Below are 13,381 nucleotides of genomic sequence, written 5' to 3'. Positions count from 1 at the left end.
CCTGCTGCCTTTGGCAGAGGGTACAAGTCCAAGGCCTCTGCTGTGTGTCCATTAGATGTTTTTAAATGCACACATGAACAGGTTGCTACCACATGCCAGAGTGGAAGCTGTAGGATCTTCATTCCTTAGCACTAAGGGTCTGCAGTCCTATGCTAGAGCAACTGGTGGAACACAGCCAGACTTAGAAGGGGAGGGTACAGGAGGACACGCTCTTAAGTATAATTTTAAACTTTTCTTGTTTTATTTTTCCCTTCAAACTCTACCCTGCTATGAGGGAAGTCGAAGGAGACGCTGACCCTTGTCCACAGCGCATGCGCTCGCGCAGCGCCTACGCGCCCCGCAGGCGGGCAGTGTGCGCATGCTCAGGAAATAGCGGGACGAGGGCAGGAGGGAATATTGTCACTCCGGGGCTTCCGTCCAGTCGGCGAGGCGTAGCTGGGTGTGCCTTTCCGTGTTTGCCGTAGGCCGACATGGCGGAGTATTCCTGCGTTAAATCAACCAAGCTCGTCCTCAAAGGGGCGAAAGAGAAAAGGTGAGGAGCCGGCTGCCCGCCGCCACCGGCCCTGCCCCGGCCTCCCCGCCCGGGCCGCTGCGGCAGCAGCTGTGCTGCCAGATCGGCGGTGCCTGAGCCTGGGAACTCTGGCCGGGCTCCCCCTGCTGCGTTGGGGTCGCGTCGGAGGCTGGGCTGGGGTGAGGCCAGGCCGTCCCGTCCCTGCGGCTGCGGGTATGGTTGGGCATGCCTGTCAGCGCCTTGCTCCCGGCTGGTGTCAGTGACCCGCTCCTGCAGGGCTCGGGAGTGAGGCCGTGTGAGAGAGTTCGCTGTGGAAACGTCGGGTCGGAGGCGCGTTCTTATTTCTCTGTATCGCCCTTTGCAGCAAGAAAAAGCACAAAGAGAAGAAAAGGAAAAGGGAAGAGGATGCGGCAGAACAACTCGATATTGTCGGTGAGCTGCTTTCCAGGAATTATGTGACCCTCTAGGAACCGTAGGGGATAGCAGAAGCTAAAGAGATTGTTACAGGATTTTGTAAACAAAGTGCAGTCCCCGTAGAGATTTATAACTATTTCTCACAACATGTTATGTGTATGTTGGGATCTCCCTAGACTCCATATGGAACTTCTGACACCAGCAGGATGGATTTTCCACTTATCTTTTTAGCTAAAGTATGTTCTTATATAATCTCAAGCTACCTATCAGCTTGGATCTCTTTTTTCCCCCCCCCCCCCCCCCCAATGGTATTTGCTTCAGGAGGAGAGACTTTTTAGCACTGTGATGCTGTTATTTAATGAGTGCATTGCTGTGTAAATAACTTACTTTGAAAATTAGTGTTTGGATCACTTGTGCTTTCTGTTCTTACTCTGCCACTAGTTACTTTCTGACTGTGTTCTTTAGTTCACGCAAACCTTCAATCCTTTCAAAAGCAAGTGTCTTGGCTAGTTTGTGTGTTTATTTTTAATTTGACATACTTGATTGACTGCTGTGATGTGTTAACAGTAGCAAATTTATAATGTTAATTGAAACTGGAGACACAAACATTAACCAGTAACAAAATATAACTTCACTTTTTCCTTTTTTGTAAAATAGAAGGATTAAAGTATGTGTGGCCATAAGCAATAACTTGACAGACTTGCCCTTTGGGGCTGTCATGTTCTTGTTTGATCACAGTTTACTTCACAAACAAAAACTGCTAAAGAATCACAAAGTCATGAGAAACACAGATGTATACTGTAGCACAGCGCACATGACAGGATAAATGTAATTTTTTTTTAATTATGTGTATGTAGGTATAAGCTAAAGCACCACAAAGGGAAGTCATCCTTGTTCCTGTGTTAAAACAAATTATGATATATGAGGAAATGGGCTGTTGTGTCTTAGACTAGAAGAATGTTACAAGTGTTCTACATTCTTTAGTTTAGCCAGATTTCAAAAAAGTGGGAAAGATTTGGAAAATTCATACATTGATCGGCAAGCCCTGACTGTATAGGATGAGACAATTAGCTCCATATGTTGTATAAAGATAGGGGAAGATTATTTCTACTCAAGAGAGATTGACTTGCCAAATTTAATATATGGGAAAAAAGACATCATATTCAGATTAATTAAGTAGTTATCTTAATCAGGTGGGAAATATTTGTAAGGTAGTATACCAGAAGAAAATTTTACTGTTTAAAAAACGTAAATGTCATAATTCTAATTGATCCACGTGGGTAGGGCTACCTTTAACTTTGGTAGAATTCTGTGGGATTCAAACACAGATTGGCTTGAACAACTGAAGTCCAAGGATTACAGCTCACACGAAGTAATTTAACAGCAAGATGAGATAGTTTATCTGTTTTGTTGGAGAATCTAGTAACTGGATATGACTCCAAAACTGCAGGAGGCTGGTCCAGAGATAAAAAAAATACCTTCCTTGCAAGGTGTATCTTGACTGCGTCAGCTGAACGGATTACCTTGCTCCATGGACTAACACAAAGAAGGGATGAAGTGCAGGAGCCTGTGAATAGGGATGGCAGGGCAGGTAGAACAGCAGGACTTCCTGATTCAGCAGCAACACCATTAAATTGGCTCTGTACTATAACATAATGCACAAAGATCTTGAGATAGCAATAGCTGTTGTATCTTTAGAGCTTCAAATCTCAGAGATTACACAGAAATATCATCTCTTGAATTAATGTAATCAGAAGTTGTAATTACTCTATTAAATGTCATGGTTTTGTATTTTAGGAAACTGGTGGGCTGTCAATAATTTCGGTGAAATTACAGGAACTATAGCTATAGAAATGGATAAAGGAGCTTACATCCATGCCCTCGACAACGGCTTGTTTACGCTTGGAGCACCACATAAAGGTTTGTGTCAGGAAATTTGGAAATAAGCAGTTCTAGTAATGAAAGGCATAAAAGTAGCATCACTTAAAGGCAAGCAGTTTTACAGCTAAAAGCAGTTTATTACAAATAATGCAATAATCCTAGCCGTAGCATCCAGATGACTTAAACCTAATGACTACCAATCAGTTTTACTTAGCTAGTTTCTTGCTGGTTTATGTGTACAATAAATTGAACTGCATTGGAGATGATCACCTGTTAAAGGCCATACCACTTACTGGATAAAAAGCACTATAACTTTTATTAAATCCTATAAAGTCTTTATGGTGTCAGTTGAAGAGTGAAACTCAAGGCAGATGAGTTTCAAGGCTTATTGCTGCATCCTCGTCTTAATATAATTGTTTTGTTGCTGCACAAGTGGGCTGCTGATGTGGTGGGATAATTAGCTTATCCTTGCTTTGAATTTGAGAGCCATCAGTCAGACAAGGACTCTTCCAGAACCCTGACAGTGTTGTCACCTCCAGGGTGAAGATCAAAGCAATGAAGGCAATATTTTCTCATTTTGGGTTTGAGGGATGGAGAGGCTAGTAGCTTTCAAGATACTGAGTTGTGTAGCTGAACCATAATACATTTTGTTATGGAAAAAATAACACTGCAAGGAGATTAAGGTTTTCAAAGCCACCTGGAGAATTACAAAACATTCTCAACTGGAATTTGTTTACGCAAGAATTGCCTTTATTTTGTGTGTTATTTTAAGCACTCTAAGTGTACAAACATAATTGAGTACCTGCATTGCTTTTTTAAAAGTGAATATTCAAAAAAGGAATTTTTAAAGAAATAAAGTACTGCAGCTTTCCAAAGTATTTAGCAGTGGCCAGTGTTTAATTCTTTTTGAAACTGCAGCATTAACAGGCTACAATAGTGCATGTTTAATACTTCATACCTAACTGATGGAAAATTCATTCCTCAGATGATGAAGGCCCTAGCCCTCCTGAACAGTTTACAGCAGTAAAGTTGTCTGATACGAGGTAATTACTGTAACAATGTTACAAGTTTTGATACCTGTTATCTTTTGTGTCTGGTGTGAATACATGTTTTAATGTTGTCTTGAAATACATTGTCTATTAATAATGTGTTTGTGATATTGTGAATTGTGGGAACCATTCATTATTTTTTTCCTGCATTTTCTCTTTGAGGATTGCTCTGAAGTCTGGTTATGGCAAATACCTTGGTATCAATTCAGATGGACTTGTTATTGGACGTTCAGATGCGATAGGATCAAGAGAGCAATGGGAACCTGTCTTCCAAGATGTAAGCTGTTTGGAATAGTTCATTTGATGTTCCTAGCATTTGACTGTATCTTGAGTTAATCTACATTGATGTTCTTTGTCTGTGGAGTAAAAGCCTTTTGCAGTCTCTTCCGTATTGCAACTTTTAATCTTCTGTTTTCCCAACTGCAATGCATTTAATATAATTGGAAGTACTTAAAATACTTCAAGTTATTGCAGTTTGGCAGCTATCAGCGCTTTAAGAATGAAGGAGCCAGCAAGTCTGTTGGCTAGCTATTGAAGTGTCCATATATAAAAGAATAAAATGTGTTTACAGAGGTTTTTTTGTGTATTGTAGAGGATAAATTTTATGAATCAAGAATTATATAAAAACTCTTTATACTAACAATATGTGATGTTATTTCTGCAGAAGAAAATGGCATTACTAGCAGCAAATAGCCGCTTTATTAGATGTAATGAAGAGGGAGACATAGAAGCCAAAAGCAAAACTGCAGGGGAAGAAGAAATGATAAAGGTAATCTATAACTTCTACAATTAATACAAGATTGGCATGGATATTCAAACAACACAGGTGTCTCTGTGCTACAATTTACTGTTAATACAGTTATAATCGATTTCTGTAAGCCGTCAAGTGATTTGGCCACAAGAAAGCTAAATGAGCTCCAGGGCTGCATAAACTGAGATACTTGCAGTAGAAGTAGGAAGATATTTTACCACTACAGAAGGCCAAGACATTGGAGGCCAAGACAGTCTATGTGATATTCCAGATAGTTCTGAACAGCTTGGTACAGAAGATGTGAATTATGACTGAAGCAGTGACAGAGAAGGGGTTACCAGAATGATGCTAAAAGGGAGATGTTTATGAGAATGTAAAAAGACTATCTTGACTTTATCCAGACATGGAAAATATGTGTGCCTCCAAATAGAGTTAGGTGTCTACTAGTCAGAGCAATAATATTTTTAAGTCAGTCTCCTAAAAAAGCATTTTACCCTTGCTAAAACTGAGAATTGTAATGGTGCGTCTTTGAGAAGTATGGGCGCTTTCCATACTTCAGGCAGCTCTTGATTTTGTTGCAGTTGTCTCCAGTTGTGAACTAACAAATTTGAAAGCTGTGAACTTAAAAAGTCACTGTGACTCTCATTCTGTTATGAAGGATATGTTGTCATCTTTAACCTGGAAGTTCCGGTTTTAAAAATACAGGCGTTTTCTGTTTTGTTTTGTGTTGGTTTTTTTTCTCAATGACTAGATTCGTACTTGTGCTGAAAGAGAAGCTAAGAAGAAAGATGATGTTCCACAAGAAGACAAAGGAAATGTTAAACAGTGTGAAATCAATTATGTGTACGTAGTTCAGAGCTGTTAACATACTCAAGTACCTTTTTTCACTTCTGTTTTGGGCTGCCTTTGGTGGAAGGGCCAAACTCCCACCCAGCCTTTCACTTGCATTCCCCTCAGCAGATCAAGGGAAGAAAATAGGATGAGAAAGCTCATGGGTTGAGATAGATGAGGAGATTGCATACCAGTCACCATCACAGGCAAAACAGACTCAACTTGTGGAAAATTAATTAAATTTATTGCCCATTAAAGTACACTTGAGTAGCAAGAAACAAAGACAAAAATTAAAAATGCCTTTCCTTCCCCATCTCCCAAGCTCAGCTTTGCACCAGACTTGTCTACCTGCTCCTCCAACCAAGATGGGGCTATGAGTCAATACATAGTGGTTTCTCTCTGCCACTCCTTTCCTTTCCCACTTTTCCCCTGCTCTGGCATGGTCTTCTCCATGGGCTGGAAGGGAATATCTGCTCTAGCACCTGAAGCACCTCCTCCCTCTCCTTCTCTGTCCTTGGTGTTCACACTGCTATTTTGCACCATTTTTTTCTCCTCCTCTTCTCTGCCTGTGTGGCGTTTTGTGCTGTCCTAAATCCGTTTTCACACAGGTGCCACCAGCTTTGCTGTGTCCTGTGGTGGGTCCGTTGTGGAGCCAGCTATGTCCAGCACAGGGCAGCCCCTGGTCTTTTCTCACAGAGGCCACCCCTGCAGATCCCCTGCTACCAGCACCTTGCCACCTACATCTAATACACTCTCACTCTCTGACTTGTCATGCTAGTAGTTGAAGAAAGGGAACTCCTTAGAACTTGTAACCATGTTATGCTAATCACATAAGGGCTCATTCCCACTTAGACTGCCAAAAAAACCCAACCCTGAATAGTTTTCACCTACAGAAGTCTTAGTACAATATTTGATACTGTGATGGTTTGCTGGATCTTATTAGGCCAGTCGTCTACTGCGTAATACATGTTAAGATTCTTATCACAGCTGTTGTTTTATTGAAACACAAAACTTGAAAAAAGTTACACTTTTTTACATTTTTTCCCCCTCCTTGCAGAAAGAAATTCCAAAGTTTTCAAGACAAAAAGCTTAAAATAAGCAAAGAAGATACAAAAGCCCTTAGAAAAGCCAGGAAAGAAGGCACTTTTCATGAAATGCTGCTTGACAGGTACTTAAAGTACAAGAAATAATGTACTGATTTAAAAACTACTGGGAGATGGAATTACAGTAAAACTGGGATACAAAAGAGCGCTAGATTTCAGGGGGATGGGGTGTTAAGCATTTCCTCTCTGGTCAGTGTTCTGTCTGAGTTCTGGGGTTGGCTTTTTTTTTTGTTTTGAATTTTCACTTCTTTAGCTGAGGTTTGCAGGTTTGGATTTACCCAGAAATTCATTCTTTTGGAAATCTTTAACAAGGTGGTTCAGTTTGTTTAGTACAGAGGAGTTCAGGGATTAATCACAAAAATTACGGTAACTTTTAACATTTTCGATACCTGTGGCACCGGAACAATTTGGAGAGGGGAAAACTGCATTTTAAAGCAAAATAGCATTTATTAAGAACAGTCTTCATATTATGTAGTGGGAATAATTTTTTTTTCTTCCCCCTGAGCTGAGACTATAGAAACTGTCTCCAATTTTTAAAATATTTTGTATTGGTATGCATTATAAATATTTGCATTAATTCAGTGGGTGGAGGGCAGAAGACTATTTCTGATAATCGCAAGTCATGCGAGAACACTCCTGGGCCATCACAGGTTGAGTGTCGGCCTCAAATCACACTGAATCTGAACTCCATTCTTCAGAGTGGACAAAAGACAATTCATGATGATTTGAAGGGAAAGACAAGGTTAACTTTAGACATTGCAGTTCTAGCTCCTTAAGACAACAAAGTTAATTCACAAATCTACAGTGTTGTTAGGCTTTTATATGTGCTTTGAAGTAAAGTTTAAGAAAAATTGCTTTCAATGCTTCCTTAACGCTTTGAGGCAGATAAAACACCCAGGTATCATCATATTTGGTCTTAATCTAAATCTTGTTTCGTTACTTTTTCCATATAGGAGAGCAAAAGTGAAAGCGGATAGATACTGCAAGTGACAACGAACTGGTCCATTTTCTTCTGCATCTTTGATGATAGAGTCAAATTGAAGAGTAAAATGTTTTATAATTTTTTTTTTTATTGAAGGCGTTTTGCTGTTGTTTTTATTACGTTATTTTTAAAGGATCACCTGAGAGCTATAATTAAGCATCAAACTAATGTAATCTTTCATTAATGAATACCATTAAGTTTACTCTAAAACTACATGCTATTGAAATAGTGAGGTAATTATTTAATGGCAAAGAAATTGACCCACTGAATCTTCCAAGGTTGATGAAAGGAACCTGAACTTAGAGACAGGGCAGAAGAGAACGACGATGAGGTTCAAAAGTAAGAAATATGTAACTGTATTGAACAAGAAGAAATAATTCAAAATGCATGTCTTGGAACACCATCCTATCAGGTTCTGAGTAGGAGATCTGTGGAGCCATTCTACACCACATCAGGTGAGGACTGGGCCAGAATATTCAGGCTTCATAAAACAATGTTCAAAACAGACCCGCTGTTCAAGTTGATAAGTGGCATAATCCATATGCTGGAAAAAGTGTTGACAAGTCACAAGAACCCTGTTACAAATGAAAATACAAGTGCTTCATAAGAAAAGGGGACGGCTCTTCTGTGTTAGCAGGCCGCTTATTTTACAAGAGGGACAAATTGATCTTGCACACTTCATGGTTTCTCTGCGGCGTGGACTTTAATTTGTTTAATACAACAGCAGGGACTCTTTTTAAAGTCATAATATAGTATGCATTCCTGGTATCAAAATATGGTTATACCTGTCTCCTCTGATTACGAAGAAGCTTTTCAGTAACAACATCTCCATAGGAACTACCTCAGTCAGAACAATTGCTTACTGTCTCCACAGCTTCTGAAATCTGTGTCATAAAGATTATTGGGTAAGAATGTTGAGGATTTTTATGGTAATATGAATTGTCTCTATGGAGCTTATCCTAGCTGTCAATTTGAGCTGCACACGTAGTACAAAACTAAGCTCACACAAGATAATGATGTGTCTTAAAAGAGCACAAGAACAGACCAATAAAGTCTTGTCAGTAACCGTAACTTATATTGGTCTAATTTCATAGGCAGTTGGTCCTGAGGAAGAAACACAAATGTAATTACATGATAATTGTTTAAACCCTCTATTGACTTTTCAGCATGAAAACAAATTACAGCTGGTTAGGGAAGGCTAGCCGAGGTTAGCAATAAAGGCATTTATTTTTCAAAGAGTTTAGAAAAATATAGATATAGCCCACACAGATTTTATGGAACCAAAAGAAGAAGATTTCCATGGGCTGGGCACATTCATGATGTGGCAGAGGGATTTTTTTAGACACTCATTTGTGTCTAGAAAAGCAAACAAAAATCCAAACCTTTCTCTGACGGCATTTTTAAGCTTTCCATACCCAGCTCTGTCCCACTGAGTACAGAGATTTTTGCCACAGGGCTTTTTCCTCTAAGGCAGTAGAAGTTGCTTGTTTTATACCTGTTAAACCTACTATTCACCTAATTCCTATTTTACAATAGGCACACTCACTAGTTCCTTGTATGGATATCTATTTTGGAATGAGTACCTTTTCTTCCCACTTTAGCTTTTTCTGTTCAGATACTAAATGAGAAATCCAAATGTCCCCTGTGGGGACCTGGTTTGTTACAACTATATTGGGACAGTTGTGCTTGTCACTTTATTGTATGGACAGACCCTTGGAGACCTTCCTGTCATTCCAGATGATCCATAAGGTTTTGTATTTTAATGCTGATAGAAGTCAGAATGGTGAGAAGTTACATAAAAGCTGAATGAAAAAGAAATAGTAAATTAAATTATCAAATGGGAATTTTCCCCTCAGTTTTCAGAAGTACAGAAGACTCTTCAGTAGCCGGGGCTTTTTGAACTTAAAAAATATTCTAGAGAATTGTCTTTTCCCCTATATCTATTAGTTATCTGATTATTGTATTTCAGGAAATACTGTTAACCAAAATGCAATAGTAGCAGATGGTCATGTAAACTGATCAAATGCTTGACCTCTTTACCGGTATCAAGTTCAACAGCTTCATTTTAAAGTTTTCACAGATCTTATTTCTAGTTCTAGTACAAAACTTTGAGTTTACTCTTTAAGCTTACCACATAGGAGGAATGACTGAAAGTTATCTTTATTTCCTATCACTTTCTGTGAAGTACACATTGTTTCAAAGGAAGCAATTGCTACGAATATCACTGTGTAGTGAGACTCTGCATTAATTACAGTTTCTTTTTGCAAATGTTTTAGCAGAACTGACCTTTTGATTTTAATTTTTTCAGGTATCTCCAGAATTGTATTAAAATTCCATCATATATCAATAACCTAGTTATAAAATCCTATTAGCTGTATCACTGGTGAATATTTGGCTTGTATTAAGGGAATGACTCCAAGAAAAATGAAAGGTATATAAATTACAAGGGTAAGCTATTTGCCATATAACTTAAGCCCTGGGAGGCAGGCTGTACAATGTAGTCCAGAGAGAAAGCTCCCTGGCTTTTAGTGGTCTTGAGAGAGAATAGTTGGTTTTTCCAGGGAACTCTCTGTATAACCTGATTGCTCTTAAATAAAAACAGACACCCCGTCAATCAGAGCGCACCGTGTAGGCATAGTTGTGTGGCTAGCTTTTTGCCAATAGCAGAAGTGGTCAAGCAGATGAAACTGATTCTATGTGTAGCTCGGAGGCTTTTGAATCATGGTGTATGTCCATATGCTCTGTGACTCAATTTTTGTAAAAAGGAGGGCTATGCTGTCTTTTCCACAATGAGTAAAGGCCATATTTTGCGTTCCTGTATTGCTGGGAAAGATGCATTGTGCGTGCTCTGGAGGTCTGACAGAAGTGTGAATGTGAATTTGCAGGGAGGCTAAAAGCTAGAAATAAATAAATGATTGTTGGCAAGTGTTCCTGGCCAGAGTCTGAGGAATTCTTAGATGAAAGTGCAGCATAGCTGTGGGTTGTGCCATTGCAGAAAAAAATGTAATTAACTTTTCCCCAGAGCTCCTCAGTTTAGTTTAGGACTAGGTATTAGAGCTCATTACGTAGTTCCAGTTGCAGGTACCATGCTCTATGTCCCTCCCCAGAAATGTAAGTAAGCTGATGTACAACCATAGCAACATTGTGGACCTGGAAGTGGCCTACTGCACCACAAGGAGCAGGCTGTGGGCCAGAGTAATAATTATTTATCAAGCAGTTGATTGCAGGTGTCATTGATCCACAATCACTGTGAATCTTAAACACAAGTGAAGTGAATGCTGATGGTTGGAGTAGACTGATGTTACAGCATCTGGTTTTCCTTTCAAGAATATAGTGTTTAAATAAAATCCTGTCTGGTAGAACTCATAAAAATGATTACTCAGACACAGATGCAGCTGGAAGCAGAAATCTGCTAGGCTGGTGGAATGGTACTGAAAGGAGTACTTGGAATCTGAAGAAGAGCCTGAGAATTACTTGTGGAAGGGAATTTTCCATTTCATATTTGTCACTGTAAATAGGAGAATGCAAGGTGTAGGCACCAAAAGTAACTATAAGTGATAGTAAGGGAAAAATAGAACTGAGAGGCATGTTTGTTACAGAGCTAGGAATAAATGAAGCAAAAAGAAATGTCAGAGCAGATGAAATGAGACTGTCCCGGGTAGAAGAGGAAGTACGGGATTGGGCAAGGGACCGGCAGCCCTGCAGGGAATAAGAATGCTGTAGTAGCACAGGGGTTGCCTTCTGTGTTGGGACTAATGATACACCAGATTCTTGCTAAAAAAATGTGTCCTGAGATAATACAGAGGAAGAGGACTCGGGAATTCACTGGGATTTTAGTCCCAGGAAAAGGAAATCAAAGGTATGGCAAAACAGTAAAGTTCAATATGTGTATTGAACTGTTGCTATAAGGAGTCCGCTGGGATATTTTCCTGTTGGAGGTATTCAGGGAGTCGTCTTGGTGATACTATGTCTTGGCAGTAGTGTTAGCACAAATAACTTTAATTTAACTGAAATGGAGAGAAAAGGGGTAAGTAATTTGTGCAGCCTCTACTTCTGGAGGAAGGAACAGATCTGGGCAGTGATAATACAGTACTGGATAGATGAGTATCAGCAGCAGGGTAGACATGAAGTATTGGGTATCAGTGACACCTGCTGTCAGGTAATACAGTTAATGAGTAAACTGCACATCTTAAGCTTTTTTCTTCTGACTTAACTTAGATTTTTGAAAACTGACAGAGGAAACCTAGTCAAGAAAATGGAGGACTTAAAGTACTGCCGTGGACCCTGAAGACAAGGCGTTCTGATAGGAACACAGCAGAATAGCCATAGTCAGAGAAACATGGGTGCTGGAGGATGTTAACTGTTTCTTAAACTGAGAATTTCTTCACTGGTGAAAGAACTAAACCAGAAGTACAAAGAGGCTTCAAAAAAGTAAGTTGTGAATGTGTAATGAGACGATGGCATAATTTTGTCTTCAGAGCATTCAAAAAGAGTTTTTTCCTTTTCCAAAGTCATCATTTATTGTCTACTGTTAAAAGTGTCCTAAAGATAGTAAAACATATAAATAAAGGTCGTAAAGCACCTACAAGCTGTCTGCTCCAGAAATAAAGCTGAGCAAAAAGGGCTGCAGATGTTTAGAAAGTAACAGGACCAACTTAATCTGACTATTTCTTACCATAGACTGTAATAGTATATTCAGCTACCTGCAAGTAAGTACAGAATTATTGTCTTCAACCAAAAAAATTTGCCTGAGCCCTGTAGAAACTGCCCTATTTCCTATTTGTGAAAGCCACTCTCATGAAAATCTCAAGGTTTTTCCTGTTATGCTGTATTTTTCCTCATTTCCTAGATCCCTCAATTAGTTCTGTATCTTTTTCCACCAGTGCTTACCTCTTCCCTGCCTTGGTCTCTAAAGCTCCATGCAATTCCAAGCTTGCGTTCCCAGATGATTCCTTCCTACGTGCTGCTGCACGCCCTCCCTTTGCCCGAGGCTTTCACTCATTACAATGTGTTTCTTTTACCCTTTCCCGTTTCTTAATTTCTGCAGTGCCATGCAGCTTTCAAATCAACCTTCTGCCAAGGACTTCCCTTCTTGCCACCCCCGGTTTGTTTTATAAGAGAGTTAATTGCACAGCCAATTAAGTCATGATATTAAAGACTCTGTTGCTTCTTTTCTGTGTGCTTAAAAACATGTGACATGTCTTGGGCACTGCATAAAGCACAAGACACAAACTAAAACACAGGCATCCTAGAAGGTTTTTAATACTTAATTCGTGGTGCTTCCAACACGTGTTGCTAATATATACGCTTACTATACATTCATTTGCTCAAAATTATACCTTTTTATTGTAAGCTATTTGGAGTATGCACCTTATTCTGCTACTGGCTTGTACTTGATATTACAACAAATATAGCATTTATGTATAATAGTGAATAAATAATGGGCAATGTGCTGAGATGGATGCATCTCATACCCTGTATTTCTCATTAGATTGTCTCTCTGATTGCCAGTTTCCCACACTTTTAAGGAGGCAAGATGGAGAAAACTTCTTAAAGAAGGCACCTGCCTCGCATCTCCCTTTACCATAAAACCTGCCCAAAATCTCCTAAGGACACAGAGTAATTAAAAATCACAATATTTACGAACATCGTGCCAAGGGTTTGCTCTCAGTGTTGCCTAAGAGAGGCGAGTTTCTTGTGCGGAACTTCCCTCTTTTAGAAGCGTGACTGAAAAAAATCAATTATTCTGCTTTATTAAAGATAAAAAGGAGGGTCGGGGAGACCACGGTACGGCCTGGGCGGCGGCGGTAGGGCCGGGGCGGCGGCGGCAGGGCCCTGCCGCCGCCGCCCCGGCCCTAC

At 39.8% G+C, this 13,381-nt stretch overlaps 1 protein-coding gene across 3 annotated transcripts; it reads left to right on the top strand.

Moving 5' to 3' along the window:
* Window positions 1–384: 384 nt before the first annotated feature.
* On the top strand, window positions 385–12,994 carry FRG1 (FSHD region gene 1). Of its 3 annotated transcripts, none has more exons than XR_008576893.1 (10): window positions 385–532; window positions 876–943; window positions 2,723–2,845; window positions 3,792–3,849; window positions 4,018–4,132; window positions 4,520–4,624; window positions 5,358–5,449; window positions 6,495–6,605; window positions 7,494–8,427; window positions 11,741–12,994. XR_008576893.1 is itself a non-coding variant. In XM_054824243.1 (9 exons), the coding sequence occupies exons 1-9, from the start codon at window positions 471–473 to the stop codon at window positions 7,528–7,530; spliced, it is 771 nt and encodes a 256-aa protein (XP_054680218.1). In that variant the 5' UTR covers window positions 385–470; the 3' UTR covers window positions 7,531–8,593. The 3 variants fall into 3 exon arrangements, 1 of the variants encoding a protein (XP_054680218.1); XR_008576894.1 differs by lacking the exon at window positions 11,741–12,994 and adding an exon at window positions 9,831–10,340; XM_054824243.1 differs by lacking the exon at window positions 11,741–12,994 and having other exon boundaries at window positions 7,494–8,593.
* Window positions 12,995–13,381: the final 387 nt, after the last annotated feature.

The sequence above is a fragment of the Grus americana genome, chromosome 4 (genome assembly GCF_028858705.1).
Source record: "Grus americana isolate bGruAme1 chromosome 4, bGruAme1.mat, whole genome shotgun sequence".
Taxonomy (NCBI): Eukaryota; Metazoa; Chordata; class Aves; order Gruiformes; family Gruidae; genus Grus; species Grus americana.
This window is presented reverse-complemented; position numbering and strand designations above follow the sequence as displayed.